Source organism: Cotesia glomerata, linkage group LG7 (assembly GCF_020080835.1).
Source record: "Cotesia glomerata isolate CgM1 linkage group LG7, MPM_Cglom_v2.3, whole genome shotgun sequence".
Lineage (NCBI taxonomy): Eukaryota > Metazoa > Arthropoda > Insecta > Hymenoptera > Braconidae > Cotesia > Cotesia glomerata.
In genome coordinates this window covers 19,921,416-19,948,780 of record NC_058164.1, presented here as the reverse complement: position 1 = coordinate 19,948,780, position 27,365 = coordinate 19,921,416, and the positions used below count along the sequence as shown (strand labels likewise).

The following is a 27,365-nucleotide window of genomic DNA, read 5'->3' as shown; positions in this document are numbered from 1 at the left end:
ATTATATAATTTTCTTGAGTGTAATGTAGTAATACAGTTATTATCTTCTCTAGTATTCGAGGGTATTATTAAATCACCTGTGAATACTTCCGCATTTATTATCACCCCTCGGTTTTTATCTACATCAAAGAAAGACCGTGAGAACTTAGGCTATGTATTTTAATAATTCAAACAGATAATAGTTGCTGCAATTAAAGTAATTATTGTAGAAAAAACTACCTTTCTACCTTTGACCATTTAATTTCAACTGCCTGAAATAAATTATTCACAATAGTAGGGGAGGATTTGAACAAAGAACTCTAGTCTTAGAGAAAAACAATTTTTTCCGAAGATCATTAGTTGAAGAAATGACTAGCAGTACACACATCGACAATTATATTATGATAAATCGTAAAATACTTAAACTTGTCGGACTTTATCCAGTTGACGTGCCTAGATATATTTTTTGTATTAGTTGTTTATTGTTAATTATCATACCGGAAATCTTTAGAGTTTTTTCAAATCAACAAGACTTGGATGTTATTCTCGAAACCAGGTAATTTAAAAACTTTAAATTCAATTTAATAGTTGAAAAATTTAAAATGGTTTTTATTTTTAGTTCGGTGCTGTCAACAATTCTTCTCGCTGTACTTAAATCGATCATTTGGATGACGTTCCGCCGTCAAGATACTACGATATTAATTAATTTTCTCTTCAAAGATTATTGGAACATCGTTGTCACTTATTGTAGTTCAAATGATTTTCAATATGTAGATAAGAATGCCAAGTATTTTTTTTTCCATTAATAGTTATTAAAATGAAACATAGAAAAAATATTTTTATATTGTTTAACTGATGAATTTCAATCGGCAGGATGGCTAAACGTGTTACTCTTGGTTACATTATCTTAATTGTAAATGCATTGTTAGTGTTTTATTTTTTACCATTACGCCACCGCATTCTGAAAACGATTTCAAAGAATGATGAACAACTATCAACTTTAAACACAAGCTTAAATTTTCCATTCATTGCAGCGTATCCACAATTTTGTTACGAATCACCTTTTTTCGAAATTGTTTATCTTTCTCAAATGATAGCGACTTCCATGTGTGGAATAGTTATTCTTGCGATGGATACTTTGATAGCCACGGCAATTTTTCATTCTTGCGGTCATTTCAGTGTCCTATGCGCTAAATTGAAACATATAAATTTTGAGAATAATCACTCAACTAATCATTTTATGGAAATTATTAAACATCATCAATTAGCAATTAGGTAAAGTATTAAAGGTAAATTTAAGTTAAGTTAAAAATTAATCATAACATAGTAGTAATGATTATTTAGATTCTCTAATCACTTGGAGTATGCTTTTAATCCTTTAATGCTTTTTCAAGTTATTGCCAGTAGTGTTATTATTTGTCTCGTTGGATTTCAAGTAAATACCGTAAGTATTTTATTTAATGTTACAGAAGAAATATTATTTTATAAATTATTTTTTTGCAGACATTAAAATATGATCATAAAGATAAACTTGTTCAATATATAGCCTACTTGATGATGGCTTTGTTTCAATTGCTTATCTTTTGTTGGCCTGGTGATAAATTAATTAATGATGTAAGATAAAATTATTAATTTTTGGATTATTTTTTTAACTCTGGAAATTTTATTTTCAATTATTAGGTAAATTTCTTAAAAAATTTCAATAATCGTTATTCATTATTTTCTTCCAAATTTTTTAAAATTAATCTATATATTTTTTATTACTTAAATTTCTTTTTTAATGGTTGGCGTGTATTTTAAAAAATCTGCAAGTAAAAAATTTACCTATCGAATCAAATTTATTTTTAGACAAAAGTTATTTATTTTTTAGAGTTTAAAGACGAATGAAGCGGTATACTCGAGTAACTGGTACAACTATCCCTTTCCTGAAGCAATAAAAACAGAGTTAATCCTAATAATGTTAAGATCTCAAAGACCAAGTTATTTATCGGCAGGAAAATTTAAATTTATGAGTCTAGAAAATTTCAGCACGGTATATAAAATATATTTAAAATACAAACAATATTACAACTAACAATTAATATGTTTATTATGTATACAGATATTGAGCACATCGTTGTCATACTTCATGCTCCTTCGGAGTTTAGATCTATAGCTGAACAACCATAAAAATAACTTAAACATATTCAACAACTTACAAGAATAAAATATTTTTGTTAATTAGCATAATTAAAAATCAGTTAAAAATAAATAAAAGACAAAAGTTAAAATTATATGAAAGGACTCCATCCTATGTACATTCGACAAAGATTATCAATATTTGTTGCGTCCAAAATGACGTGATTAGTTTGGCCTTCAACACTTAAACTTACTGCCGCAGTTTCAATTTCTTTATAATCTTTATTTTTTGTTCCGCGTACTCTAACAAAACCCTTGAGCCTTAATTCGATGTCTTGGATGTTTTTTAATGCCTGAAAAATAAAAAATTAAATTATTAAATTATATAAACAATAAAAATAATTTGATATTTATATAATTATTACCTCTTCATTAGTTCTTTCACTTTCTTTATTAGATGAATTTCCATGAGTTATTTTTACCCAAGAAACCAACGGATCATAAACAAATGGAGTAAGAACACTCATCAATGTACTCGTCTGCTGTCTGAGAATTCTCATTGTTATCTGACATGATCGTCTGAATAATCCCTCATACTTCAACGGTCCCATAGCATCAACCATATTGTGGGTCAGCCTAAAAGGCACACACTCGGGAACATCAAAACTCTCACCACGATTAAACAAGCAGTTGAAATCAACGTGAACACAGTCACCGCATTTTGAATCAAATAATATATTTTCGCCGTGTCGGTCACCTAGACCCAGGGTGTATCCAACCATTGACATCACAGCCGTCGTTCTGATGTATGCATTGCGCGCTTCATACCAACCATAAGCATCAGGAAAATTAAGTCGAAACCACTCACCAAATATTGGTGGATGCTGGGGTAACATTTTCTTCAAGAATATATCACGTTTTTTTTCTAACGAACATTCTTCTGTACATTCCTTTAAAATTTTCTTCATGTCTTCAGTGGTCATCATTCGGTAACCATGTTCTTTGTATAGTTGATGAACTATTGGTCGGAATCCAGCTAAATTAGTTATCCATTCAACAAGACCGCACGCTTCGTCGATCGGTATAACGCTGTACATCCTTATATATAGTCTTCTTTGCCGCGATTCAGGGTCTTTTTGTAAGTAATTATTAACGATACTGTTGAATTCCATTAGACGAAAATCTTTTCTTAAGTCATCTTTAGGCTTACACATGAATGAATAACGTTTCCCGTCAGATCCAATCAGTGTAATTTTACGTGGTCGTGCTAATGAATGTAGAACATCAACTTTTTCTTCAACTGACCGCATGTAAACGGCATTATTATTCTGCGGAAATGGATTGTAAGCCATTTCACTGTTATTAGTTGGCCGTACAGGTCGCTTCGATTGTCCAATTGATGAAGATGGTAAACGTAATTGAAAAAATAAACTTGTTGGCATTGATATAGGTCCAAAATTTGGTGAAGCGAGCAATGATACTAAATTTTTAGATAAATTATTAATTGTCGTTTTTGAAATTTTTAAAGGCACACTTTTATTAGATATTTCCATAAAACACGCCCAGAGACGTTTAAAATCATCAAGATACTTTTTTAATTCTGATGTATTAAGTTTTGGATTACTGAGAATTTCTAGACAGCGTTTTTCACGAGCAGGATACGAAGAATTTATTACAGATGCCATCATCCAAAAGCAGTACTGAGGATAAGCTACGATTAGATCAGCCAAAATTTTGTTTATAACCGTTCGTATTGCAACTTCTGGATGGCAAATACGTGATATGAGTTGACTCAATGCCGTAAGCCATACAAATTTAGGATAATGCTCAGCATATTTATTTATTATTTCATTAACTTTTCTCAGTTCATCAGGTTGGTTAGATTTCGATTCAGGATTACCATTAATGCGAGACGCGAAATTCATCCAAATAGTTAACATTCGGGGCATAGCTTGATGAATATATTTACAACCTAATGATAGTGCTTTGCCGTAACTATTTATTGTAAATTGGTAGCAAACAAGTCCAAGACGGGTAAAACGTTCATCTTCGGTCATTCTTTCCAGTAATGAGTCATAATACTGAGCTTGGGCTAAATAACTTTTTTCCCAGAACTTCCAAACATCAACTGCTTCTTGATAATAAAGTCGATTTATTTGAGTACTTACATTAACTGTTTGATCATTGTACTGTGCGAATAGTAATTTAGCCTTGGCTAAATTTTTTCTTTCACGAGCCTCTTTATCAGAAATTGACGCTTTGACAACGGATTGTCGATAAACCTCAGTCGGTTTGTAACACTGTTTAAATGATCGATTCAGTGTATTAAATGCATCTTCTTGACAATCTTTTTGCCAATATAACTGCGCTTTTTCGATGTGTAATTCTTGCAGTGGACAATAATCGCTTGCTGATAAAATATACATATAAGCTTGTTGATAGAGTCCAGCTTTACGAGCTATTTTAGCGCTTTTTAGCCAAATCTTGCCGATTTCTTCTTTCAAAGTTGATTTAGTGCTTTCATTTAATCTTTTCGTCAATTTACTATGATTAGGGGCAGATTCTTCATTGCTGTTGAGTGTAAGTGCTAAATTCAAAGCAGCTCGTCGCATTCCCATCACAAATTCAACACCACGCGATGCACGGACTAGACTGCTACGTTTTTCCCACTCGTCAAAAATAGTTGGCAAGCTGTTAATATCCTTGATCATAAGCTGTGTAGCTTTTTCAAATTCATTTATCACGTGAAGTTTCATAATGTGTGAGTAACTCTGCTGATAAGCGTCTTGATGCGAAGAAGCAAAACCAATCATTGAAATAAGCCGTTGTTTCAGCGCTGACAAATTTGGCTGCTTCGCTTGCCGTAAATCTACCATCAGCGTTCGATTAATGTAAGCTTTTCCGTCATCACTGCAGTCTAAGTCATTGTTTCTTCGATTAATCGTATTGTTGTCACTGTCATCATTGAGATAAACAAAGTGTGCAAGCCGCCAAAATGGTTCTGAATCAGTAAGATGCGGTTCAAGTTCTGGTTTACTATTGAGGATACCGCTAGTGATATTGATAGCTGTAAATGGTTGCTCTAAACTTAAGTAGCACTTAATTATTCCCTTGATATACTTGGGTGCGGAGTTATGACGCTGAGCAAGCCGTTCGTAACAAGTAGCAGCATCTTGCATTTTTCCTCCTACTTCATGTGCTAAAACTAGTTGTTCGATTGTCGGTGAATGCTCGTGAGAAGCTAGTATACCAAATACACCATCAGGTTCTTCAAGCTGGGTATAAATTTTGGCTAGTAGATTCATCTCATGAGTCCATGACAATCCGTTGTCTTTATTAACAGCCATGTGCCGTTCAAGATACATTAAAGCACGATGATACTCGCGAGATTCATAGCACCCTTCAGCTAATTGTAAATTGTCTAATCGATTGATGAATTTTTCCACAGCTTGATATTTCGGTGTCGCTTTTTGCATTCGACGGTTTTCTTGTAGCCAACGTCTCAGATGATCTAACGTTGAAAAAATAACCTGGGAGCAACGTATACGCCTTGTTTCATTTGATGAAATACGCTGTGGATCATTTGATTTACACGCATTGTCATTATTATTATTTATGTTTGAATTTAGATACTTAATGTCATCAAATAAATTTTTCGTTGGACGAAGTTTTTGTCGTTTGCACTCATCATTGTCCAGTGGATCACTTGTTACGCTAATTACGGACGATATTTCACGTACCAGTCCATCACACTCATTCTCATTGCCATGGATCACCGTCAATGTAACTAGCTGTGGTATACAAAAGATTGTAGTTTCAAGATCACGCTTAAATGCCGGCCAACAGGCATTTAGCATTGATCTGATTTTTTCATAGTTTTCATCATCGTTATTTTTGTCGCTTTTTAATGAAGATATCATATGACAAACCCAATTGCAAACCCACAATTCAAATGTTTGCGCCGCCTCAGTACCATAAATCGGATAGTTAATATTATTAGTGTCTGTTGAAGACAACACAGTGTAATGTGAAGTGAGCATTGGGAATATTATTTGCCGTGTTAATGCCGGGAATGATGCCCATAATGCACTATTGGCACCACCTTTTGGCTTAATCTCCCATATTTTTAAAATTTCTTGAATTGCCAATGAAAAACAGTCAACATTTCTTGTGGTATTTTGTTCATTAAATGCACGTACCAATTCATTAAGAAGAGCACAAGCAAATTGGGCATTAATTTCAGGCATAAATTTACTATCGCCGCGTGATATTATTCTTCTTGGCAGAAGATTAGGCTCAATTGCACCCAATTCACCAAGACACTCACCAGACCAGTGACGTATTTCTTGTCGTAAAAACTGCTGATTATTTTCTGTAGCCACATCTTGTTGTCGACATCCAGCTAATAGTGCGTCCAGCAAATTGACAATTGCGGGATGAACATGGCTCGTTGCATCGTGATTCAGAATCATGTCGTTCAATTCAGCACGGTGTTGCTGGAGAAAGTTCTTCAAATGTATCAATGCCTTCAGTCTTACTTCATCAGTGTCGTGGAGAATTCGTCGTTGCCAAATCTGTAAATTTATTACAAAATCACGAGAAATTCTTTTTATTTTAGGTTTTATTGTGTTCAAAATTTCAGTCTTGATATTTGGAAGATCATTGAAAAAAAATAATTCCTGTATGTCTTTTGATACTGATGTATAATTGGTTATAAGAATGTATTCGAGCATTTTATTAATTTGTTCGGGATAGACTTCAAGTAATGGAACTAGAGATATACATATTGTCGGCAAAAGTGGTCCAAGTTCATTCAGCGCAATATTATGGATGAATGCATCCCAAGCGTGACACGCTAATCTTCGTAAATCTGGATGCTTTGAAAAATTCCGCAATGCAGCTCGTAGCATTGCTAGTATTTTATGTTTCAATTGATTTATGTAATTAACGCCCATAAATTGAATTAATGCACCTAATGATCCGAGCGCACTACGTTGTATATACAAATCCGACTTATCTGGATTTAAATTTCCGTCAAAAAATACTAAGATTGCCAGAAGACGTCCGTTTAAATATTTCGCAACATTGTCTTTATTGTCAAATCTCATACTGGTTTGTTCTTCACCGCCGTACTGTGTTATTGCATCCAAACAATAAATAACTTTATTCTGTTTGTCATGAAAATGTAACAATAACTCACGAAAGATTTCGAAAAAATGATTGTTAATAAGTTTATGTAGTGTTTTTTGTGTTTTTTCAACAATCAATTTCAAACATTTATTAACAGTATCGAGGTCTTCGTTTAAATAAATGTAAGGAAATATATGGCTGAAATATTCACAATATATATCGCTTTCATTGGAGCTCATGAGAAATGTTATTTCTTGTAATATATTATTAATACGTGGTTGTACTTTAACAACCAGTGGTATCAATATAGACATTATAAGACTGCCGTTTTTTCTAAATATCTCACGTGAGCCAATAAATCCAAAGCAATTTGATAAACGATTCAATGTCAATGATAAATTATGCGACTTTACATAGTAATTTCTTGCTATAAGCCGCACAATCACACGCAGCATTTCTGTTCTGTGTCTTGAAAAAATTTCTTTTGGCGTTACATTGTAATAACCTGCGGTCTCTTTGTAACAAACACTCGCCGTTGATGTCCCAATGTACTGTGAACTTGGATGAATAATACTGATTACAAAAATTAAATACAACCGTTTTTCAATAAAGTAAATTGGTATCCGTGCAACATACTTTGTAGTGATCAGCAAAGTCTCATGAATACTCTCATTTAATTTTTCATCAAGAACCGCATCAAGTGTCAAAGCCAACTGGTTAACAATTGATTCAATAAACGTTCGTAGATCTTCTGGCCAATCGTCTTGACACGTATTTTGATAATTTGGCAAATTAGCAGCAAGTCTATTTTTAATAATCACTTCTATTGATAAAGCCAATTTTTCACGGACATTTTTGTCTGGGTCGCTTATCCAGGGTACCCAAAATTTAGAAACTTCGTTAGTATTAAATATACGTGTATGATTAGACAATTTTACCAAATTATCAGCGATATTTTTACGTATCACATTGTCGTATTTCAATAAATTTAGGTAAATGCGTAAAAAGATCTCATCTTCTTTTTTTATTAAATTATTTATATTGTAGCAATAATTTTTATCATCACAAATATTGCAGTGTATTTTTCTTTCTGAGGAATTAAATTTATTTTTAATTATTTTAGCTTTACCTGATAATAAGCAAACGATTGGTCCAATTACTTTGGCAAGCGTTTCCAACAAAATACGATGTCTTCCTACGTACACTGGTTTCAAAATGTGCATATTTACATGAGAAAAACGAATGCCATTTGAAATAAGTGATAGTGAATTTAAAATAACAGCAATGGCCAATTGATCAGCTTGCTCATTTGGACTTGAAGCTCCAATTGCGGTAATAAGCGGGCTCAAATAATGCAAATGATTATTTTGATTACCGTGATAGAATTGGCATATAGTATTGATGCACGCTATTTTAGTTTCAATATTTACATTTTTTGATACTTCAATAACTAAATCGCTATTTTTAAACGGCAGTTCTTCATCATTCTGCTTCGTTGACGACCCAATTGATAAGGGAACCAGTAGAATGTGAAATAGTGTCGACGAAATCGTACCACTTGGCTCGACGAATGACATTATATCCATAAAACAATGATAAATCATCTGGACAACGTCGATATTTGCACCTTCAGCTGCTGTTTCTAAATGACATGCAAGTGTCTGACACAATTGCTGATAATCTGGAAAAAATTTTCCATGTAAATCAGTATTTTCTCGCAGCCAATCCGACAATAAACGTGCAATTTTAAATAGTCTAGAAATATATTTAACATAATCGAAAGATTCTTCTTGCTGATTGTTGACAAAATCCAACAATTTTCGCCATATTAAACTTGACTTGGCAACCAAGAGTACTTTACTGTTGTTGTTCTTACTTGTACCATTTATAAATATAGACATATCAGTAAAAATCATGTGAGCAATTACACGAAAAATTTCATCATTATCAAATCGCTTGAATGCTACCAATAGTCGTTGGTGAATTTCGTCTGGAAATCGATTTTTTTCTAAAGACGTAGGATATTCCTCAAGATAATTGACGATTTTTTTGCATGCTATAAGTAATAATTGTTGGTCTTCACAGCTGGATAAAATATTCAAACAGAGATTTAACATTTCCTTTCTATTGATAGTTATCTTGTCAATTATTTTGGCTAATACTTGATTAAGTTTATCAATGACTTGTTTGTTCCAGGTATACGACTGCCAGTCGTGGGCTGATTCAAATATTTCTTGAATATAAATTAAAAATAATTTAATTTGCTGGTCGCAATCTGTAAATTCAATTATCTTAGACATTAATTCAAGAGCGAGAATTTTAGCTTCAGGATCTAAGTTTTTTAAAATTTTGATTGTACGGAACCAAAGTGTTTTTTTGTAGTCAGTATAGTCATCGAAAATTTCCGAATTAACAAAAATTTTCAAGACTGAAATCATTATAGGATGTACTCTATCACGTGAATTAATGACCATTGGTGGTGTTGTAAGATCCAGTTCTGCTGAAATATTGCTTTCAACTTTAAACTTACTGACAGTCAAATTAAAGTTTTTGTCGTCTCCATCAGGCTCGTTATTGTCGTCGACGTGAGGTAATAAATAATCAAGTACTTGGATATACCGTGAGTAAATTAAATTAAATCCTCGATAATAAAGCCAATACAATGGCTTTAAAAATTTTATTTGGACATTTTCACCACTGTCAATCATTTTCTTGCTGAACTTTGGTACACTGGAGGTGTAAAATAGCATACCGAATATCCAAATGGTAAATAAATTATAATTTTTATGATTTAATTCTATTTGTTCATCGACATTATTAGGATTATTATTATCTCTACTTGCCGTTGACCTCAGAATTGGAGGTATCAAGATATTCATCGGTGTATCACTGCTGATTATCAGAGACTCCAGGAATTTTAACAAACTATCTTCTGTCCCGGATTCTTCGACATACTTGAATATTGAATGAACTGGAGTATTGATAGCACGCCAGTACGTTTCAATATGTGTTGTCTGCTGATTTTCCGGTGATGAACCTGAGGGAGAGTCCTCAACTTCCATTCTTTCCATTTTATTATTCAAGTGTGTATCATCCTAAAAAAGTTTTAATATTTTTATTGGTTTAAAATACAAGTAATAAAAATAATAGAAATTATTATTGTACCTATTGTTGGTGAGTTTTTTTTTATATTTACAAATAAATTCCAAATGACACTACGACTTGTCACTGCTTGCAAAAATCACTTTTGAGGTTATAAAATGTTGTAAACAGTTATGAAAATCGCGCGGTAAGTTTAGCTTAAAATGCGCATGTGTCAGATGATCATACCGCCGTTTTATGTTTATCCACAATAGGGTAGGCTCCGTGTGTATACCGTTCTTGGTTTTTACAAGGCTGGGTAGATGGTATAGCTGTCGCATTCTGCGAGTGCGCTACCGTCCTGTGTTTTTATACTGTCCTTGTTTATTCAACGCTTTTTTGGACCATTTATATACTCAACTCTTTATTATTATCATCACTGCGGCTGTGGACCGACTTGTGCTTTCTGTACCGTATTTACCCTATTCCTCACCCCTTTCTATCGGTTGTTGGAATAGTGGCGATGGGGAAACCACAGAGAAAACCCATGCCATTACAGTTTTTTTGAATAAATAAATTATAGCAAGAAAAAATTATTTAAAAAATTTCATCTTTAGAAGCTCCAAAAAATTAGATTGGTCCCTTATTTTTTGATGATTTCACAGTTTCCTTATTTTTTTAATATCTTCACAATGAATAGCTGTCTGTAAATTTTTTTAATAAATCAACATTGTTATACTTCAAAATATTTGAGTTTTGCTAATCATAAATCCGATAAAGCTTCAAACTTTCAGTACATATGTTCAATTTTTACATCAATTTAATTTTACTTAAAACGACTTATATATTGTTAACTTGTTTTATTTTATATTCAGTAAACATACACTCACATAAAATTAAAATTTGCTTCTTGAAGATAGCTTCTTCTTAAAAAACAAGAAAATTCTAAAAAGAATAATAATAGGAATAAAAAAGCGGCATGATGGCCGAGCGGGTTAAGTCATTATCCCGTTAGTTCGCTCGCACATCATGCCGTGAGGCGAGGGTTCGAGCCCCGACGGTTGTTCGAATAGTTCCAACACCAACCGTCGGGGGTCGCTCCGGTAGCCGAACTGTACTGGCATGGGTTTTCTCTGTGGTTTCCCCATCGCCACTATTCCAACAACCGATAGAAAGGGGTGAGGAATAGGGTAAATACAGTACAGAAAGCACAAGTCGGTCCACAGCCGCGTGATAATAATAAAGAGTTGAGTATACAAATGTGCGAAAAATAAGGTTCATTATGTAGTGAAAATACAGGAGTGAAAAGAGGATGTGCTGAGGTCCAAAAAAGCGTTGAATAAACAAGGACAGTATAAAAATACAGGACGGTGGCGAACTTGCGGAATGCGACAGCTACCATCTACCCAGCCTTGTAAAAACCAAGAACGGTATACAAGTAAAAATCGAAATAAATAAATAAATAATAGGAATAAAAAGGTAGAAACAATAAAAGGCTTGGGGTGTAAAGGGGCATAAAAAGCCTATACACTAGAAACTCATAGAAATATAATATAAATAGGTAGAAACAATAAAATGAAAGTGGTAAATGAATACACTGATACGTAATTAATAAAATTTATATTAAAATAAATTATAAATAGAAGAAATTATTCTTCAAGTTGTTGGTCAACATCGCGACGGAACCGCATTCCAAAATTAAGTCCAACACTAGGATCAAAACGACCATTAGGTAACTGTTGAACTCCTCCGTGCACTCCTAAAGATGTATCTTTATTAGGTGTCCATTCGTAATTGAGTCCTCCGTGAGAATGAAAATGTTTGAAATCGGGAGATGAAACTCCTCCATAACCGCTAAATCTCTCTTTATCGTTAGACATGAATTTTTGTTGATAGTCCAAATTTAATTGCGGACGTCCATGTCCAGATTGCAACACTGATGCATCCAATGAGCCTTGAGGTGAACGACGGAATCTGTAAGTCTTTGAATTTATAAAATTATTAAATAAAATGCTTTTAATTTCGGTAATTTACATAAAAAATAAATACTTACAGGAAATTTAGGAGGACCAGGATTAAAGGGCGGTATTGGGTGATAAATTGGTGGTTGATTAGGACGTGGAATAGTTGGTTTTGAAACAAATCCTTGTACTCCATTGTAACTTATTGCTAATAATACTCCAACTAATATCCACTTCATTTTTATCTTCTAATAAACTAAACTGGTAAATTTATTGAATATTTATTATAAGTTCAAAGTAGTGTTTATTTTGAATGCAATTTGATACTGATGATCCAAAAGACTTCAGAAACGTCTTTTATACTCTAATGACAACAGGAAAAAGTATTAGTAATAACAATGTCAAGCATCTGTCCCAGGGAATCCTGTGAAATCTTGGGAGTCCCAAGTGCATAAATTCAGTCTTTGTATTATAAAGCTTCTGATAGTATACAAAGACACGGGTAGTTGTGACGAAATTTTACGATAATCTATTTTTAACGCAGCAGCTAATCTAAAATTTAATTAAAAACAATTAAAGTAATCATTGATAATTCTTTAATGGATTCCCACAGTGATTCTCAATAGGGAGTTCCAACTGTTTGAATTTCTTCTTTGTAGCAATTCCATCGCTAATGTATAGAGAAATATGTATTTGTAACAAAATCTAATTTTATATCTATTAAAAATATAAACTTAATTAAAAGATACCTCAAGCATATTAAGGTTTGATTGATAACACAATGCAATAAAGTTATTTTAATTTTATTGATAATTTTATGATTATGTGTACATTATAGACTTCATTCTTTTCATAAATCATCGATCCCCACTGTGCTGACTCTTATTATTCTCACTTATTTACATATTGATAAATAATAAAATGTATGTAAATACGAGTAATAATGCGATAGTTCAATGAAATGTCAGTGATGATAAATAATTGGAATTCCCTAGTTCTGACATTAATTGTATCGTTTGGAAATCAGTGTGGGAATCCATTAAAGAATTATCAATGATTACTTTAATTGTTTTTAATTAAATTTTAGATTAGCTGCTGCATTAAAAATGGATTATCGTAAAATTTCGTCAAAACTACCCGTGTCTTTGTATACTATCAGAAGCTTTATAATACAAAGACTGAATTTATGCACTTGGGACTCCCAAGATTTCACAGGATTCCCTGGGACAGATGCTTGACATTGTTATTACTAATACTTTTTCCTGTTGTCATTAGAGTATAAAAGACTTTTCTGGAGTCTTTTGGATCATCAGTATCAAACTGCATTCAAAATAAACACTACTTTGAACTTATAATAAATATTCAATAAATTTACCAGTTAAGTTTATTAGAAGATAAAAATGAAGTGGATATTAGTTGGAGTATTATTAGCAATAAGTTACAATGGAGTACAAGGATTTGTTTCAAAACCAACTATTCCACGTCCTAATCAACCACCAATTTATCATCCAATACCGCCCTTTAATCCTGGTCCTCCTAAATTTCCTGTAAGTATTTATTTTTTATGTAAATTACCGAAATTAAAAGCATTTTATTTAATAATTTTATAAATTCAAAGACTTACAGATTCCGTCGTTCACCTCAAGGCTCATTGGATGCATCAGTGTTGCAATCTGGACATGGACGTCCGCAATTAAATTTGGACTATCAACAAAAATTCATGTCTAACGATAAAGAGAGATTCAGCGGTTATGGAGGAGTTTCATCTCCCGATTTCAAACATTTTCATCCTCACGGAGGACTCAATTACGAATGGACACCTAATAAAGATACATCTTTAGGAGTGCACGGAGGAGTTCAACAGTTACCTAATGGTCGTTTTGATCCTAGTGTTGGACTTAATTTTGGAATGCGGTTCCGTCGCGATGTTGACCAACAACTTGAAGAATAATTTCTTCTATTTATAATTTATTTTAATATAAATTTTATTAATTACGTATGAGTGTATTCATTTTTTAAGCTTTAAATAAAATAGATGAATTTATCAAAATTCATTAGAAAATTAAATAAAATTGATTAAACCAGCTCTTCTTCACTTCATCTTATAATAAACGAATTATATGAAAACATTATTTTTGGAAAAAACAAATACTTTTGGATTAACATTTTATTTGACTTTAGTGTTACTTAATGATATACTATCATCAAAGTTTAACTAATTTGATTACATGGGCCAATGATATTAATTGAATGTAAATACAAAAAATTTATTTGTTCTGCAATAGAAATTAAAAAAATACTTTTTCAAATAGCGTTAAATTTATCATTTTTTCTGAAAGATACATTTTTTAGCTTTTTAGATGTTTAAAATTGTTACGGCGAAACAACGTAACTCGGAAACTTTATCTATATAATCATCATATAATAATCTGACATTAAAGACAACAAAGTAGTCTATAATTCTTATCAAATATTCAAATTTTATATTTAATATGTTTGTAAAGGACTGAATAAAGTTATTCAAATAATTTTGTTTTTTTAACTAAAATTTTAATTATTATTCTCATATACTAAAGTTTTATATTAATATAGATTCAGGTTATTACTACTAGCACCATTATTATTTTGTAATCTTTCGTTATTAATTACCTATATTATTAAAATAAATATTTCAATTATAATTTTTTTTTATACTTTTTTAATTCCATATCGTTATCAAATAATAAAATCTTAAATTACAATGTATTCGCAAAACTTTACGGATTTCTTTTAATTGTCGCAACAATAATTGTCACGACAACGTATCTCAATTTACGATGCTTCGTCGTAACAAAATTAAAATTTTCTTCATCTGATACTGCTGAAACTTTGAATACTAATTATTCGAAATCATTATTTTTATAATACGCTATTTTGTCATAAAAATTAAGACTCTTCATTTGCTTAATACAAATTAAAATACTTCTTGAAATTCACTAAAAACATATTGAGAAAATTGATTACTTGTGTTTTGTGGCTGCCATTAAATTCTATAATAAGTCAAAACTCAAAATAGAGCAATTCTTTTTTATACCACTATATACACAGTATCATATTGACTACGTTGCTATTAAAAAATCTTTCAGTTTGTAATTAATGGTCAATGATTACTTTTTTATCACATTTAATAGTTTTATTTTTTTTTTTTTATAAGGTCAATAACAAGTACATGTAGCTTATACTTCAAAAACTAATTACTTTTTGATTGGTTTTATTCCCAAATATTCCTCAGCGAAAAAAATAAAATTTTATTTACAATGACATACTTGTTGACTGCAGTGAGAAACTTGCGGAAAACGTGCGGCTGTGTGTGTAAACCTCTTATAACTTTTAAACGGCTCTACCGATCAGATCGAGATAAGCAATCCAAAGAGTATCATTGTCATTAAATTTCGTGAAAATTTGAATCGATTCGGTTTGCTAGATTTTGAGAAATCTCAAAAATAAAGTTTTCAAAAAATGGTTTTTTTGGACAATTTTCAAACGGCTGCACCGATCAATCTCAAAAACTAATCCGCTTTTAAACTTGAAAAACCACGTTGATTGCCGCTAGTCCTGTCAAAATCGGTTGATTCGTTCGGGAGTTATTCTGAGCAAGGCCTCGTGACGTTGTCAAATTATTTGGCAACGCAGGTAAGCTCAAAGATTCGGGGACTAGATTAGACAGACGTACGAACGAGACTCTTGGAGGGGGGATAAGTGTTATGGCTCAAACAGGTCTTACGGCTGTACCTCCCCGCATGGGCCCCGCTGTTAACTGGTCGGGTTGTCATTATATTACCGATCAGGCTAACGCAGTCGTTGAATGGGTTGATACAGTTAACTGAGTACGAGGACAGATTGACATTAAATTCAACTCAATTCACATCTGTCCTATGATATAGCGTAAATGCTTGAGGGCAGGGTTTTTCCTTGCCAGCAAACTTGGCTGTGTATTTCCTATGTGAGGGTAGGATAGATATACGAGCGTGTATAGCTCTTTTAAGCCCAGGAAATGGCCTCTTCGGAGGTAGGCGAAAGCCTCGCCATATATTCTTCGTTCGGGAGTTATCGAAAACGAAAAATTTCGAAAAAAGTTTTTTTTCTACATAACTTCAACATTTCTTTTTGGATCGTTTTTAAAAAAATTAAATACATATTAGAGCCTAAAAAACGCCACGTCAATCGCCACGTCAATCACCGACAAGAACGTAAAAATCGGTTGATCCATTCAAAAGTTATCGTAACTTGAAAATTCCAAAAATGGTATTGTATTTAAGTCTCATCAGACTTTTGAGCTCGAAGAGCTCAATATCCTAAGAAAAAATTCATCTATTTTTAATCTTTTTAATTTAATTAAAAAAATTCAGAATTTCTCTTTTTATACGAATTGATATCGTGAGAGTAATAAATAATGCTTTATAATATTTTTCAGTATGTGGAGGAACATTATTGGACCCCAAAGGTATTTTTGGTCCACCAATTAGTCAAGATGCAGGAGAAAAAATTGAACTTCACATCAAAGAAATGAATATTCACGAAAGTCCTGACTGTCTCGTCGACTATTTAGAGGTGAAAAACGGTTACGAGGCTGGTGACACAGTAATGAGTGCGTTTCTTTATTAATAAACAATAATACCTGTATCTATATAATTTAAAATGATTTAATTGTTATTTATAAAATAACTTTTTCTCCAGATCGTTATTGTGGGAAAATGGAAGCAGTCAATTTAATTGCGACCAATTTTTTACAAGTGGCTTATGTCAAAACAAGTGATAAAAATATTGTCAATGCTTTCAATGTGGACTACGAGACTATTTGTGGAGGCGATTTCGATGTTAAATCAGACGCTATTTTAACAATAGAATCGACTAATTATCCTGACAAATATCCGCCGAATATACGGTGCGTTTGACATCTTACTGTACCAGATAATCATCTGATAACAATGAAAGTTAATGATTTAGCCCTTGAACGAAGTAAAGGTTGTCTGAATGACTTCTTAGAAATACGGAACGGCAATGATATTTACTCACAGCCGATCGGGAATTATTGTGGTATTGAAAACTCATTGCTAATAAATTCTACAGAAAATACAGTGTCTATTATATTTGTCAGTAATGATATAGAAGAAGATATGGGATTTTCTGCGATTTTTTTGGCGATTCCGAAAAACTGATTTATTTACATACATATATTTACATACATTTATAATTAGTTTTAAGTTAATTTCGTAAGTAATTAAGAACATAACACTTCAAGATTTACAAATCTACTGTTAACAAGATTTACAACTCTTACTAATTCCTGCAAATTACCAACTATTTACAACCAAGTTTACTTCTTTACCATCTGCTTCAAGATCCAAAAGGAAATTTAACATTTTGAGTTTAAAACTCTCTACTGACAATAAGCTTATGACCTCCACCGAAAGCTCCTGTCATAGGCGTATAGCTGACACTAAGAATGAGCGTTCAAAAACAACAAAGTTAAAATTAGGAATTTTGAAGATAACATTATTATTTTTCTGAGCAAGACATTGATTTAGCAGAAATTGTACCGGTAAAATCAGGATATTATTTTTAGTATTAAAACATTAACTCCTGCAATTTTTTTTCTCATGTTTTTGTTTAAAAAAAAAAATTTTTGTTTTATTTATACTTGATACGTAGCATTTTTTTACTCAATAATGTTAAAATATTTTTAGTTTCAGTTAAAAATAAAATTTATGAGCTTTTTTTTTTCTTATTTTATATACTAAAAATAATACCATCTTTATCTTTTGATGACTTTACTCGTGAACTGTTCATTAATTTTATTTTCATTCTTTTATTTATAACATTTTTTATACTCTTATGTTTCCAAATAAGCGTTTTTTTCGAATAAGTAAATTTCGTAGAATTTTACCTACTTATGAGATTTAATAAGTTACATAATATATGTTTGCTTTAAACACTCATGTTAAGATAGAAAAATAAAATAATTAAAATACCTTTTATCTTTTCATGTGATACCTAAAAATATAATAATTTTGACATTGGGTGTTGCATTCGAATTTCTATAAAGCAATTTACATACTCAAGAAGATCAATATGAAAAGTATAAAAAATTTTTAAGTACAAACAAAAATCCCTGATACTTTACGTCTTATAGCTATGTTCCGAATTGACAACAATAAATAAATTTCTCGAAATTTTAAACTTTTTTTTTTAATGTTTCTTAAGTTATTTTTTACGTCACTCTGCATCATGAAGAGTTTTTTTTTTTTTAATTTTTTAAAACGTTAGTTTTCTTATATATTTGAGTTAAGATGCAATCAATTAAGCAAAAATTTTGACTCAAGTAAATTTTACTTGATTTAAGAATTTTTCTACTTTATTAAAGATAATTAAATTCTTCAAAATGACGTTCTTGGTTCAAGAATTTTGCTCTTGAATCAAGTTATCTTTTCATCAATATATGATGCTAGTATGTTATAAGCAGTAAATAAACGTGTGTTGACTTTCCACGATTTATTAAAAATGCATCATTTCTTTGTAAATTGTTCCTCTAGTTTTATTGATAATGAGTATAATGACAAAAATCAAATGTCAATCATTTTTAAAGATATTTTTGTAATTCTGTATATTTATTTATTTATTTATTTATTGTTATTTGGCCATGGAGTCTAGGCTCCTTGCGGCCATCACGGATACAATTATTTAACACAAAGTATATGGTATAAATATATAATCATATATAAAATATAAAAAGTAAAAAGTAAAAAGTAAATAATAATGCACTATCATCATCACATCATTACAAATTTATCAATCATTTATCAATCAATCAGTTATTCTTTTAAATTCGACAGATAGAAATTAAAGCATGAACTCCGAAATTCCTTAAAAATACATTCATTTGTACAGTCTATTGGTAGTTTATTCCACGCCCTTATTGCGCTAACAATGAACGACTTATCATATTTAACACTATTACAGTTAGGAAGTACTAATAAGTCTTGTCTATCATCGCCTCTCCGGAATCTAGGTTCAATTGTAAATAATTCCCTATGAAATAGAGGCATCTGACGCATTTTAATTGCCTTGTAAATCAAGCAGCAATAAAAGAATTCACGTCTAGTTTTAAGTGTAAGCCAGCCTAAATCACGGTAATACGGAGTAACATGTTCGTATCTGTTTATTTTAAAAATATAGCGCACACAGGAATTTAATTTTCTTTGCATTTTAAGCTGTTGTTGTGCAGTTATATCGCTATAAACTGCAGCACAGTAATCAAAGATAGGCCATATTAAAGTGATAACAAGTTTTTTCCTTGCGCGTAAATTAAAAATGTTACCATACATTTTTAATTGTGCAAGAGTTCTCATACATCTATAACATGCATCATTTACTTGTTCAGACCATGATAATTTATCATCTAAGATTACTATATTTAAATAAACATATGTAACTATTACTCTGTAATATCGACAAAATGAAATTATTAATATCTATAACCACCTGGAATTATCTTTGAAAGCCTTTACTCATAATATATGAGCTTTATTCATATTAATTTACGTGAAGTATATAAAAGAAGTCAAGTACATCACTAATTTTGTTAATATTGATGTTAATTTACATAAAAACTCGACTTAGCAAAACTTTTGATACGCTAGAATAAAAGTTAAAAATTTCACGAACAAAATTTTGTTAACGTGGTTGATGTACGAAGGAAATTGGGACAAAATAGCCGAAGAATTTATTTGTCACTCATGGCCGTCAGATTTAATTCATTTACCATTTTTTATTCTACTTAATATCTACTTAATAGGTATCAGTCGAAATTCAATCAAACTGACTTGTACAATGTATAAAGAATTCCTATAATTTATTTTATTTATATCCACGTGTTCTGTTCTGAAATTTTCTTCTGTTCTACAGGATTTCCAATTCAACAGTACTTTAATGAACATAAATTCTTTATTAACATAAATTGGTAAAAATTTAATTAATAATATTTTTCCTACCGTTATTTTAAGAGTTAATTTCATAAACTGATCTTGTTTTATTGTCAACTCGATGAATCATGTACCATTTGTAGTTATTGAAAATTTAGTGTAACTTGTAGAGAACCGAGTTTTCCATAAGGTAAACAAAGGATAAACTATACTTTATTTCTATTGTAGAAACACGATAGTTTCAGAGGTAAAATAGCGAAACACTAAATTGAATTATCAGATTACTGATAACTTTTACAAAATAGCTGCCAACAATTTTGATAATCCAAATCATCAAAATAGAAAGCTGAAAAAATTGAATGATAAGTTTTCTTTTATATTTTTATAAATAATTAATGAGAAGAAATGTAAGTTTCATAATCTGATCAATACTCAGTAAAATCGTTCTATAACTGAACTAATACAAATTTGAGGTCACTGATAAGGCGATCTTATCATTGACTTTATAATAATGAGAAAAAATTGAGTATATTTAACATAGAAAAACTATAATTGAAGAAAAAATATCTAAGTATTTTCCTCAATGTTTAATATAAATACAACTTGGATTAAATTTTTGCCTATTACACTCCAGGCCATCAGAAAAACTAACTCTTTGAAAATAACATAGGCTAAATAGGAATAAATTACTCACTGAATTTAATTAATTGCTAAAAATGTTTATCAAATTATTTTATCTAACTATTCTCAATGGTATATTTCAATCGGTGAGATATTCAATAACTTTTATATTTAATTAATAGTTTGATTTTTATAAGTTAATTGTTAAATATATTTCTTTTAGGCTCATTCGTCAATAAATAGTAAACTGCCATGTCCACGAATAGAATATGTCACTGAAAATGGGACGCGACAAATATCAGACGTGGATGGTTTCTTCCCATTTGTAACTGAAATGATACAACAGAAAATGGAAGGAGTTTATTTGCATTTATACGGAGATGAAGGCGATAAACTCAGTTCAGTGTATTACATTCGTTGTGACAAATCTGAGATACATTTGACTCTATCAGATCTAGCTGAAGTAACAAATAAGCTTCTTATGGAAAAAGAAGCAGGTCGTTCATTGTTTCATTTTGCTATCAATAACTGCCCAAATTTTGAAGGTGGCATGAAGCAATTTCTATTGAAATCACAAATTCAGCTCTGTTACTTTCCCCCGGAATCAATTTAAGACTTTGAGTATAGTTATAATTTGGAAATTTTATTTTAAGTTTAAATTACAAAAAAAAAAATTTCAATGAAGAAATTTCAGAGAGTTATTATTGATATTTTCCAGACATTAGTTGAAATATTTATAGGAAGATGATAAAAAAATTATAATTGTACATTTATATCGTGTTAACATAAAACTAGTATAATATATAATATAATATAATATATAATATATAAGAAAGTTTTTATTTTAAATATTATAAACTCAAATTTTTGTAAATTAAAGATTTCAATTAACAGAATAAAAAATGATATTAATTTAAATAAGTTTTTATAAATTAAAGATGAAATATTTTGTTATTTATAATATACGTACATATGAGTATTAATGAATAAAATTTCAAACAGAAACAATAATGAAAATAAATTTAGCAGACATCTGACAATTTTTGACTTTTATTGAAAAAAATATAACAAAAAAATTAAAAGAAAAATTTTTCGTGTAACAGACTTCAAAAATTTTTTTTCAACATTTTTTCAGTACTGATTTAATTATTAAAAAAAAACTCAAAAATTGTTTAACATCTGCTAGTTTTAGTATCATGAAAAATATTGTTAAAAAAATTAAATTACTTAGCATCCTTGGTTGTTTTAGACGTAGCTTTTCTTTTAGTTTTGGGAGATTTTGGCTGATCCGTGGAACTCTTCATTGCTTTCTTAGTCTTCGGAGACGCAGCGGCTTTCTTCGTTGGAGACATGGCTTCATCAGAGATCTTTTTAACAGACTTGGGTTTCTTAGCAGCTTTTTCAACTGGAGCCTTGGGTTCATTAGCAGTTTTCTTAGCTGCTGGTTTTTTGGCAACTTCTTTAGGGGGAGACTGCGCATCATCAGCTGTTTTCTTGGTACGTTTCTCACCTGGAGCCTCGGCTTCATCAGTTTTCTTAGCAGCTTGTTTCTTAGTAGCTTTTTTAGCTGGAGACTGAGCATCATTAGCAATTTCTTTAGCTGTTGGTTTCTTAGTATTTTTTTTAGCTGGAGACTGAGCTTCATCAGCAGCTTCCCCGGCACGTTTCTCACCTGCAGACTTGGCTTCACCAGCAGACTTCTTCGTTGGTTTCTTGGCAGCCGTGAGTTTTTTCTTAGTTTTGGATGCTTTCTCGGGTGCAAGCTTGAATGATCCAGTAGCACCAATTCCTTTAGTTTGTATCAATGATCCCGTAATGACTGCTGATTTGATGAACTTCTTGATGAAAGGTGCCATTCTGTCAGTATCAACTAGGTATGTAGCATTAATGTACTTCTTAATAGCTTGAAGAGATGATCCTCCACGCTCATCAAGAATTCTGATTGCTGTTGTAACCATGTCAGCAGTACTTGGATGAATTGCCTTTGCAGCTGGTTTCTTGGCAACTAGCAATTCTAAGGCAAGTGGTATCTTCTGAACATTGGATGAAGATTCAGTTTTTGACGTCATCTTGAATCTTGAAGACTATCACGATTTATTTGACGAAAATTGTCCGTATGGAACAAAATTCAAAACAAAACGAATTTTTTATAGAATTAATAACGGCTTTTATTGTTTATGGAATTAGCGACGATTTTTGGAACTAGTAGCGCTGCTGTTCCCAGTCAGTACGTACTGACTTTTACACGGACCATGGAGAGAGACCGTCCAATTTCTCCCTAAAATTTTTTAAAACTATTTTGTCTGTTTTCAAATTTGACATTTGCTCCAAATTTTCTTCAGTTATTACTTTTGATTCATTTTTAAAGTTAATTTTCTCTCATTATAAAATATTTTAGCGCATATTTTAATAGTTTTTATGTGATGTAAACTAAAGAGATAAAAAATTCTTCAATATTTAGTTATGACACTTCCGGTTCTGAAACTTCACATACTCCTTTAACAATTTAAATAAACAATAATAGCAACATGCAAGTATAATAAATTTTATTGAAAATAACACTCAAATTTACATTAGAATCATAAAAGATTTTACTTTGGATGAATATAATTGCGTTTGGTCAATATATTAATGAATGTCTTCAAAGAATACGAACAAATTTTACGTCTGATCGCAAATTATCTCTTAGGTACAAAACAAGTAAAATTTGATATAAATAAAGATTTTTGTGAGCATATTTTTGAAAATAAAGGATAAGCTTAACTGGCATGCTAGTCAAAAATTTTTTTAGTTTACAATTATTCAACCATTTGATAAATTTAAAAAAAATATATTTTTCCAAGAAAATGTTTTATGAATATTCTATTCTCACAATAAAAACTTTTAGATAAATTTCTTTGAAAATCTACTTATTGTAACCGGTCTTATGTCACAATTTGAAGTGAGTTTTATTATTGTATATTATTATTACATATTATGTTTCTTCGAGGTATGGTGAAAATAGCATTGGCCAATCGTGAAAGATAGCTCAAATCTATTATTTACCTTAAAGTTCACATAATTATCTTTAATTTTAGCTATTGTTTTCCCACTTATGATAAGTTTTTTCAATTTAATTTGTGATTAGGACAATTTTTAAAAGTTATCAATAAATATATTTTGGGTCTTTATCTTCGAATACTTTGTCAATCGTAGAAAATAGCTTAAATTTATCTTGAAATTTACAAGATTTTTTTCAATTTAAGCTATTATTAGTCTATTTTCGATATTTTCAAATTATATTATGATTTTGAAAATTAAAAAAAAATCTTTTTTTCATATTTATTTAAGAACATATCATTCCATCCCGGGTATGGCCGAATAGAACCTTATTCAATAATGCGCATGCATTATTAGTAATGTTAATTTATTGGAATAAAATAACAATTATTTTAGTTCTAGTTATGTCGATCCGATTATTTATTTTTAATATTCCGAAATATTAATGGTAATCAAAATCCTAAACTTAAGTTCATATTTTTTAATTTCTTTAGTTCGTATGTAATATAAAATTACATTTTTTTATCCATACATCTTCAATAAAATCAATTTTAATGATCAAAGAAAATAATTGGTTGATATGTTATCTATTTTTTAATTATTATTTATTGAAAGTGTAAAAATTGACAATTATCATTGTACATAAAATTAATCCGCTATAGCTAAGACGTATCACTAAACAAAAAATCACTAAAAAATAAAAAAAAAAAACGTTAAAAATGTGTACGATTACTTAATCCATTTGTTAAAATTTAAATAGTAATTATTTATATCAATTAAATATGTTTATCACTGATTGGTTAATATTCTTATAATAATGCTTATTACTATAAATCAGTAGTTGTAAATTATGATAATTTTGAATCAACGGCTGCACGAGAGCCACGAATAGCCCGTGGTCCTGAATTTAATGACAGACCGCCTCCACCTCCGCTATTATTATCGCGAGGCTTATAATTATAAGTATTCAATTCTTGCGGATCCTGTGATAATTTTATAGGTTGCTTTGACTGTGGCCACGGACTTCCAGCTACTGCCGACATTATACCAGGAATGTCGTCATTTTTATGTGTTTTATCGTTGTCGCCTGAAATACAACAAAGAAAATATTTTGAATTAAAAAATTAATCAGATATTTGGATTTTATTTGGCTAATTCTTGTATGAAAATCAGTTATTATTGATGACCTGAATCATAACGGCCCATTATATTTTGTTGTATCTTAAAGATGAATTGTTGACCCAATTTTTCAATGTAGAACTTTTCTACTCGCCCCGTCATGAATTTGAAGTTTGCTTCGTAAAGTTCAATGAGTAATAATAACAAAGCTTTTGATCGTGGACTTATATTCCGAGTTATCAAAACTTCTCGAGCGTAAATAAATAGTTCTTTTAGTTCCTTCACTTCTCTTAATTGTAGCATCGGTCCATTCAATGAAATCTGTAAATAAATTAATTTTAAATATTATAAAGTAATGAATAAAATATTATAAGTTTTATATAAAATGTAGTAATAAATTTATTTAAAAATAAAACTTTAATTAGTTACCTGAATTACTACTAACTCGATTTCCTCTTCACCAGCTATTTCTAATAGCATTTTCAAACATACTACTAGAGGTACTTCTAATACTTTAGGTGGTACATTTTTACTGATGGTATATCTTATTCGACAATATGCTTCTCCGAGGATAAATACTAAATTTAAGAAATGTTCACGGTTTTTCTTAAATAATTCCACACGATCTGGAAATTAAAAAATTATAGCCAAGAAATACATTACAATTAGTGAATCGTAAGTCTTTTGTCATTAATAATTATAAAATTGATAATTAACACGTTTTACCAAATTTATAATAAAATTTTCATTTTTTAAAAGTTATTTTGATTAAAAATTAGAAAATTATAACAATAGCCAATTCTGAATTTTGAGTTGAAATTGAAATGAACGTTATTCAGTTCGTTTTATACAGATAATAAATTTTTTTATCTAATGATTATTAATCTAGTTTTATATGTTAATTAATTGATAGATTAAATAAAATTTTTAGTCTGAATCGAAAAAATTTATTAATTTTTGTAATAAAAAATTTTAAAAGTATTCAATATTTTTTAAGATAAGAAGATAATTTTATAGATTAAAATGTATGTTTAGCTGAGTAAATTAATAAAAATAAAAATCTCAATTGATATGTACTATTTATAATTTCATGCTCAAAGCACCATAGTACTATTTGAAATTTTTATACCTTGAGTGCTTTTTTGAACTGAAAAACTATTTTTAAATAACTGTCAAGAGTACTTTTTATCATCATGATACTGAAAATACTAGACCATCAATAAAGTTTTCGTTTTTGAATCAACAAATTAAATAATAAAATTTAGCATTAACTCCATGGAGATATTTTTGTTTTTCAATTCATACATTTTCAAGTAATTCTATCGAGTTATAAGAAATTTACTTTTAGATACCGAAAAACTGTTTAATGCCTACTATTTCTCGTATCTACAATATAAGATGATTAAAAAATATTTTTACTTTCATAATAAGGTTGAAGGGATCCTAAAAACGGCGCAGTAATGTTAGTTGTATTTGTAAATGCTAATACCATTTTCAAAGCAAAAGCTCGATCTCTTATAGCTTTTTTAGTAGCTTTTTCTAAGTTTCTGTAAGAAAATCATCATTTGATAAGAAAAAATTTTTCAACTATTAGTAATAATGATATAAATAAAAAAAGTAATTGTCATTACTGTAAATCTTCTGGCGGTGGACTTGAATTGATTAAGTTAGCAATCGGATTTTGGGGACTCTTAATAGCTTCAGCATCGGTAATATCCAGCTTATTGATACGTTCTATCCATTCATTGTCAGCATCATCGTCGACATCATTTTCAACAGCATTGGGAACTTGTGGAGGCTCCAATTGTTGTCCAGGTCGACGTTCATTACCTTGTGGATTTTTACCCCAACCCCTTCCTCTTCCAATAGATGTCATTTTTACCTAAATATCAAAGTTAATTTATTAATCAATTATTTTAGACTAAGATTTAATTTGTTTTTTTTTTGTTTTTTGTGAAAAATAAACACAACCAAACAACCAAGTAAACATTAAATTGCAAAAAATTTAGTAATTGATTTTAACGTGTGATTAGCTAAATTATTAAGGAAGAAAATAATCACTTACTTTTTAGTAAAATTAAACTTTTTTACTGAAATTTATTACAATAAGTTCCCTCCAGAATATCGGTAAACTTTTGTTACTTTATTCCACATTTATATTTCATAACCTATAAAAACATTTCATGTCACCATTTCAATTTATGAATCGCGGGAAATTCAAAATTCAAAAGTTATTTATGAAAATATTGCAAGATTTAATGAAATTTTCATTAATACAGATGATAAATATCAATAATTATCGAATATCGCAATAAACAATAGAAAAACAACAATTATCGCTCTTATAAATGACATT

General features: G+C 30.2%; 8 protein-coding genes across 9 annotated transcripts; 4 read left to right on the top strand and 4 right to left on the bottom strand.

The window, feature by feature from the left end:
• Positions 1–172: 172 nt before the first annotated feature.
• On the top strand, positions 173–2,274 carry LOC123269182 (odorant receptor 13a-like). The gene is made up of 7 exons (XM_044734770.1): positions 173–535; positions 599–766; positions 853–1,254; positions 1,324–1,423; positions 1,483–1,593; positions 1,850–2,011; positions 2,081–2,274. The coding sequence occupies exons 1-7, from the start codon at positions 348–350 to the stop codon at positions 2,132–2,134; spliced, it is 1,185 nt and encodes a 394-aa protein (XP_044590705.1). The 5' UTR covers positions 173–347; the 3' UTR covers positions 2,135–2,274.
• LOC123269127 (serine/threonine-protein kinase atr-like) lies at positions 2,002–10,520 on the bottom strand. Its single transcript, XM_044734666.1, has 3 exons — positions 10,393–10,520; positions 2,523–10,322; positions 2,002–2,450 (listed from the first exon to the last, which is right to left on the bottom strand). Exons 2-3 carry the CDS (start codon positions 10,296–10,298, stop codon positions 2,250–2,252), a joined length of 7,977 nt encoding a protein of 2,658 aa, XP_044590601.1. The 5' UTR covers positions 10,299–10,322; positions 10,393–10,520; the 3' UTR covers positions 2,002–2,249.
• Positions 10,521–11,911: 1,391 nt separating this feature from the next.
• On the bottom strand, positions 11,912–12,627 carry LOC123269221 (hymenoptaecin-like). The gene is made up of 2 exons (XM_044734821.1): positions 12,362–12,627; positions 11,912–12,290 (listed from the first exon to the last, which is right to left on the bottom strand). Exons 1-2 carry the CDS (start codon positions 12,506–12,508, stop codon positions 11,958–11,960), a joined length of 480 nt encoding a protein of 159 aa, XP_044590756.1. The 5' UTR covers positions 12,509–12,627; the 3' UTR covers positions 11,912–11,957.
• A 935-nt stretch (positions 12,628–13,562) lies between these two features.
• On the top strand, positions 13,563–14,266 carry LOC123269220 (hymenoptaecin-like). The gene is made up of 2 exons (XM_044734820.1): positions 13,563–13,816; positions 13,888–14,266. The coding sequence occupies exons 1-2, from the start codon at positions 13,670–13,672 to the stop codon at positions 14,218–14,220; spliced, it is 480 nt and encodes a 159-aa protein (XP_044590755.1). The 5' UTR covers positions 13,563–13,669; the 3' UTR covers positions 14,221–14,266.
• Positions 14,267–16,197: 1,931 nt separating this feature from the next.
• LOC123269731 (bone morphogenetic protein 1-like) lies at positions 16,198–17,350 on the top strand. The gene is made up of 3 exons (XM_044735567.1): positions 16,198–16,240; positions 16,723–16,896; positions 16,986–17,350. The coding sequence occupies exons 1-3, from the start codon at positions 16,198–16,200 to the stop codon at positions 17,201–17,203; spliced, it is 435 nt and encodes a 144-aa protein (XP_044591502.1). The 3' UTR covers positions 17,204–17,350.
• Positions 17,351–20,288: 2,938 nt separating this feature from the next.
• On the top strand, positions 20,289–21,512 carry LOC123269224. Its single transcript, XM_044734825.1, has 2 exons — positions 20,289–20,997; positions 21,075–21,512. Exons 1-2 carry the CDS (start codon positions 20,947–20,949, stop codon positions 21,462–21,464), a joined length of 441 nt encoding a protein of 146 aa, XP_044590760.1. The 5' UTR covers positions 20,289–20,946; the 3' UTR covers positions 21,465–21,512.
• A 453-nt stretch (positions 21,513–21,965) lies between these two features.
• LOC123269204 (late histone H1-like) lies at positions 21,966–23,069 on the bottom strand. 2 transcript variants are annotated; one of them, XM_044734797.1, is made up of 2 exons: positions 22,407–23,069; positions 21,966–22,304 (listed from the first exon to the last, which is right to left on the bottom strand). In XM_044734797.1, exons 1-2 carry the CDS (start codon positions 22,918–22,920, stop codon positions 22,075–22,077), a joined length of 744 nt encoding a protein of 247 aa, XP_044590732.1. In that variant the 5' UTR covers positions 22,921–23,069; the 3' UTR covers positions 21,966–22,074. The 2 variants fall into 2 exon arrangements, with proteins under 2 accessions (XP_044590732.1, XP_044590731.1); XM_044734796.1 differs by having other exon boundaries at positions 21,969–23,066.
• Positions 23,070–24,473: 1,404 nt separating this feature from the next.
• Positions 24,474–27,214, bottom strand: LOC123269195. The gene is made up of 6 exons (XM_044734788.1): positions 27,075–27,214; positions 26,641–26,891; positions 26,429–26,556; positions 25,439–25,635; positions 25,078–25,330; positions 24,474–24,977 (listed from the first exon to the last, which is right to left on the bottom strand). The coding sequence occupies exons 2-6, from the start codon at positions 26,883–26,885 to the stop codon at positions 24,739–24,741; spliced, it is 1,062 nt and encodes a 353-aa protein (XP_044590723.1). The 5' UTR covers positions 26,886–26,891; positions 27,075–27,214; the 3' UTR covers positions 24,474–24,738.
• Between the last annotated feature and the right edge of the window lie 151 nt (positions 27,215–27,365).

What these genes read in the sequence shown, in the direction of transcription:
- LOC123269182 (XM_044734770.1), top strand. Translation starts at nt 348, where the DNA reads ATGACTAGCAGTACACACATCGACAATTATATTATGATAAATCGTAAA. An exon ending in GATGTTATTCTCGAAACCAG is followed by an intron (nt 536 to 598) that starts GTAATTTAAAAA and finishes TTTTATTTTTAG; the next exon opens with TTCGGTGCTGTCAACAATTC. An exon ending in TTGGATTTCAAGTAAATACC is followed by an intron (nt 1,424 to 1,482) that starts GTAAGTATTTTA and finishes ATTTTTTTGCAG; the next exon opens with ACATTAAAATATGATCATAA.
- LOC123269127 (XM_044734666.1), bottom strand. Translation starts at nt 10,298, where the DNA reads ATGGAAAGAATGGAAGTTGAGGACTCTCCCTCAGGTTCATCACCGGAA. An exon ending in GTGAAAGAACTAATGAAGAG is followed by an intron (nt 2,451 to 2,522) that starts GTAATAATTATA and finishes TTTATTTTTCAG; the next exon opens with GCATTAAAAAACATCCAAGA.
- LOC123269221 (XM_044734821.1), bottom strand. Translation starts at nt 12,508, where the DNA reads ATGAAGTGGATATTAGTTGGAGTATTATTAGCAATAAGTTACAATGGA. An exon ending in CTGGTCCTCCTAAATTTCCT is followed by an intron (nt 12,291 to 12,361) that starts GTAAGTATTTAT and finishes ATAAATTCAAAG; the next exon opens with ACTTACAGATTCCGTCGTTC.
- LOC123269220 (XM_044734820.1), top strand. Translation starts at nt 13,670, where the DNA reads ATGAAGTGGATATTAGTTGGAGTATTATTAGCAATAAGTTACAATGGA. An exon ending in CTGGTCCTCCTAAATTTCCT is followed by an intron (nt 13,817 to 13,887) that starts GTAAGTATTTAT and finishes ATAAATTCAAAG; the next exon opens with ACTTACAGATTCCGTCGTTC.
- LOC123269731 (XM_044735567.1), top strand. Translation starts at nt 16,198, where the DNA reads ATGCTTGAGGGCAGGGTTTTTCCTTGCCAGCAAACTTGGCTGT. An exon ending in TTGCCAGCAAACTTGGCTGT is followed by an intron (nt 16,241 to 16,722) that starts GTATTTCCTATG and finishes AATATTTTTCAG; the next exon opens with TATGTGGAGGAACATTATTG. An exon ending in GGCTGGTGACACAGTAATGA is followed by an intron (nt 16,897 to 16,985) that starts GTGCGTTTCTTT and finishes CTTTTTCTCCAG; the next exon opens with ATCGTTATTGTGGGAAAATG.
- LOC123269224 (XM_044734825.1), top strand. Translation starts at nt 20,947, where the DNA reads ATGTTTATCAAATTATTTTATCTAACTATTCTCAATGGTATATTTCAA. An exon ending in TCAATGGTATATTTCAATCG is followed by an intron (nt 20,998 to 21,074) that starts GTGAGATATTCA and finishes TATTTCTTTTAG; the next exon opens with GCTCATTCGTCAATAAATAG.
- LOC123269204 (XM_044734796.1), bottom strand. Translation starts at nt 22,920, where the DNA reads ATGACGTCAAAAACTGAATCTTCATCCAATGTTCAGAAGATACCACTT.
- LOC123269195 (XM_044734788.1), bottom strand. Translation starts at nt 26,885, where the DNA reads ATGACATCTATTGGAAGAGGAAGGGGTTGGGGTAAAAATCCACAAGGT. An exon ending in CCTTCAACCTTATTATGAAA is followed by an intron (nt 25,636 to 26,428) that starts GTAAAAATATTT and finishes TTTAATTTCCAG; the next exon opens with ATCGTGTGGAATTATTTAAG. An exon ending in AATGGGCCGTTATGATTCAG is followed by an intron (nt 24,978 to 25,077) that starts GTCATCAATAAT and finishes GTTGTATTTCAG; the next exon opens with GCGACAACGATAAAACACAT.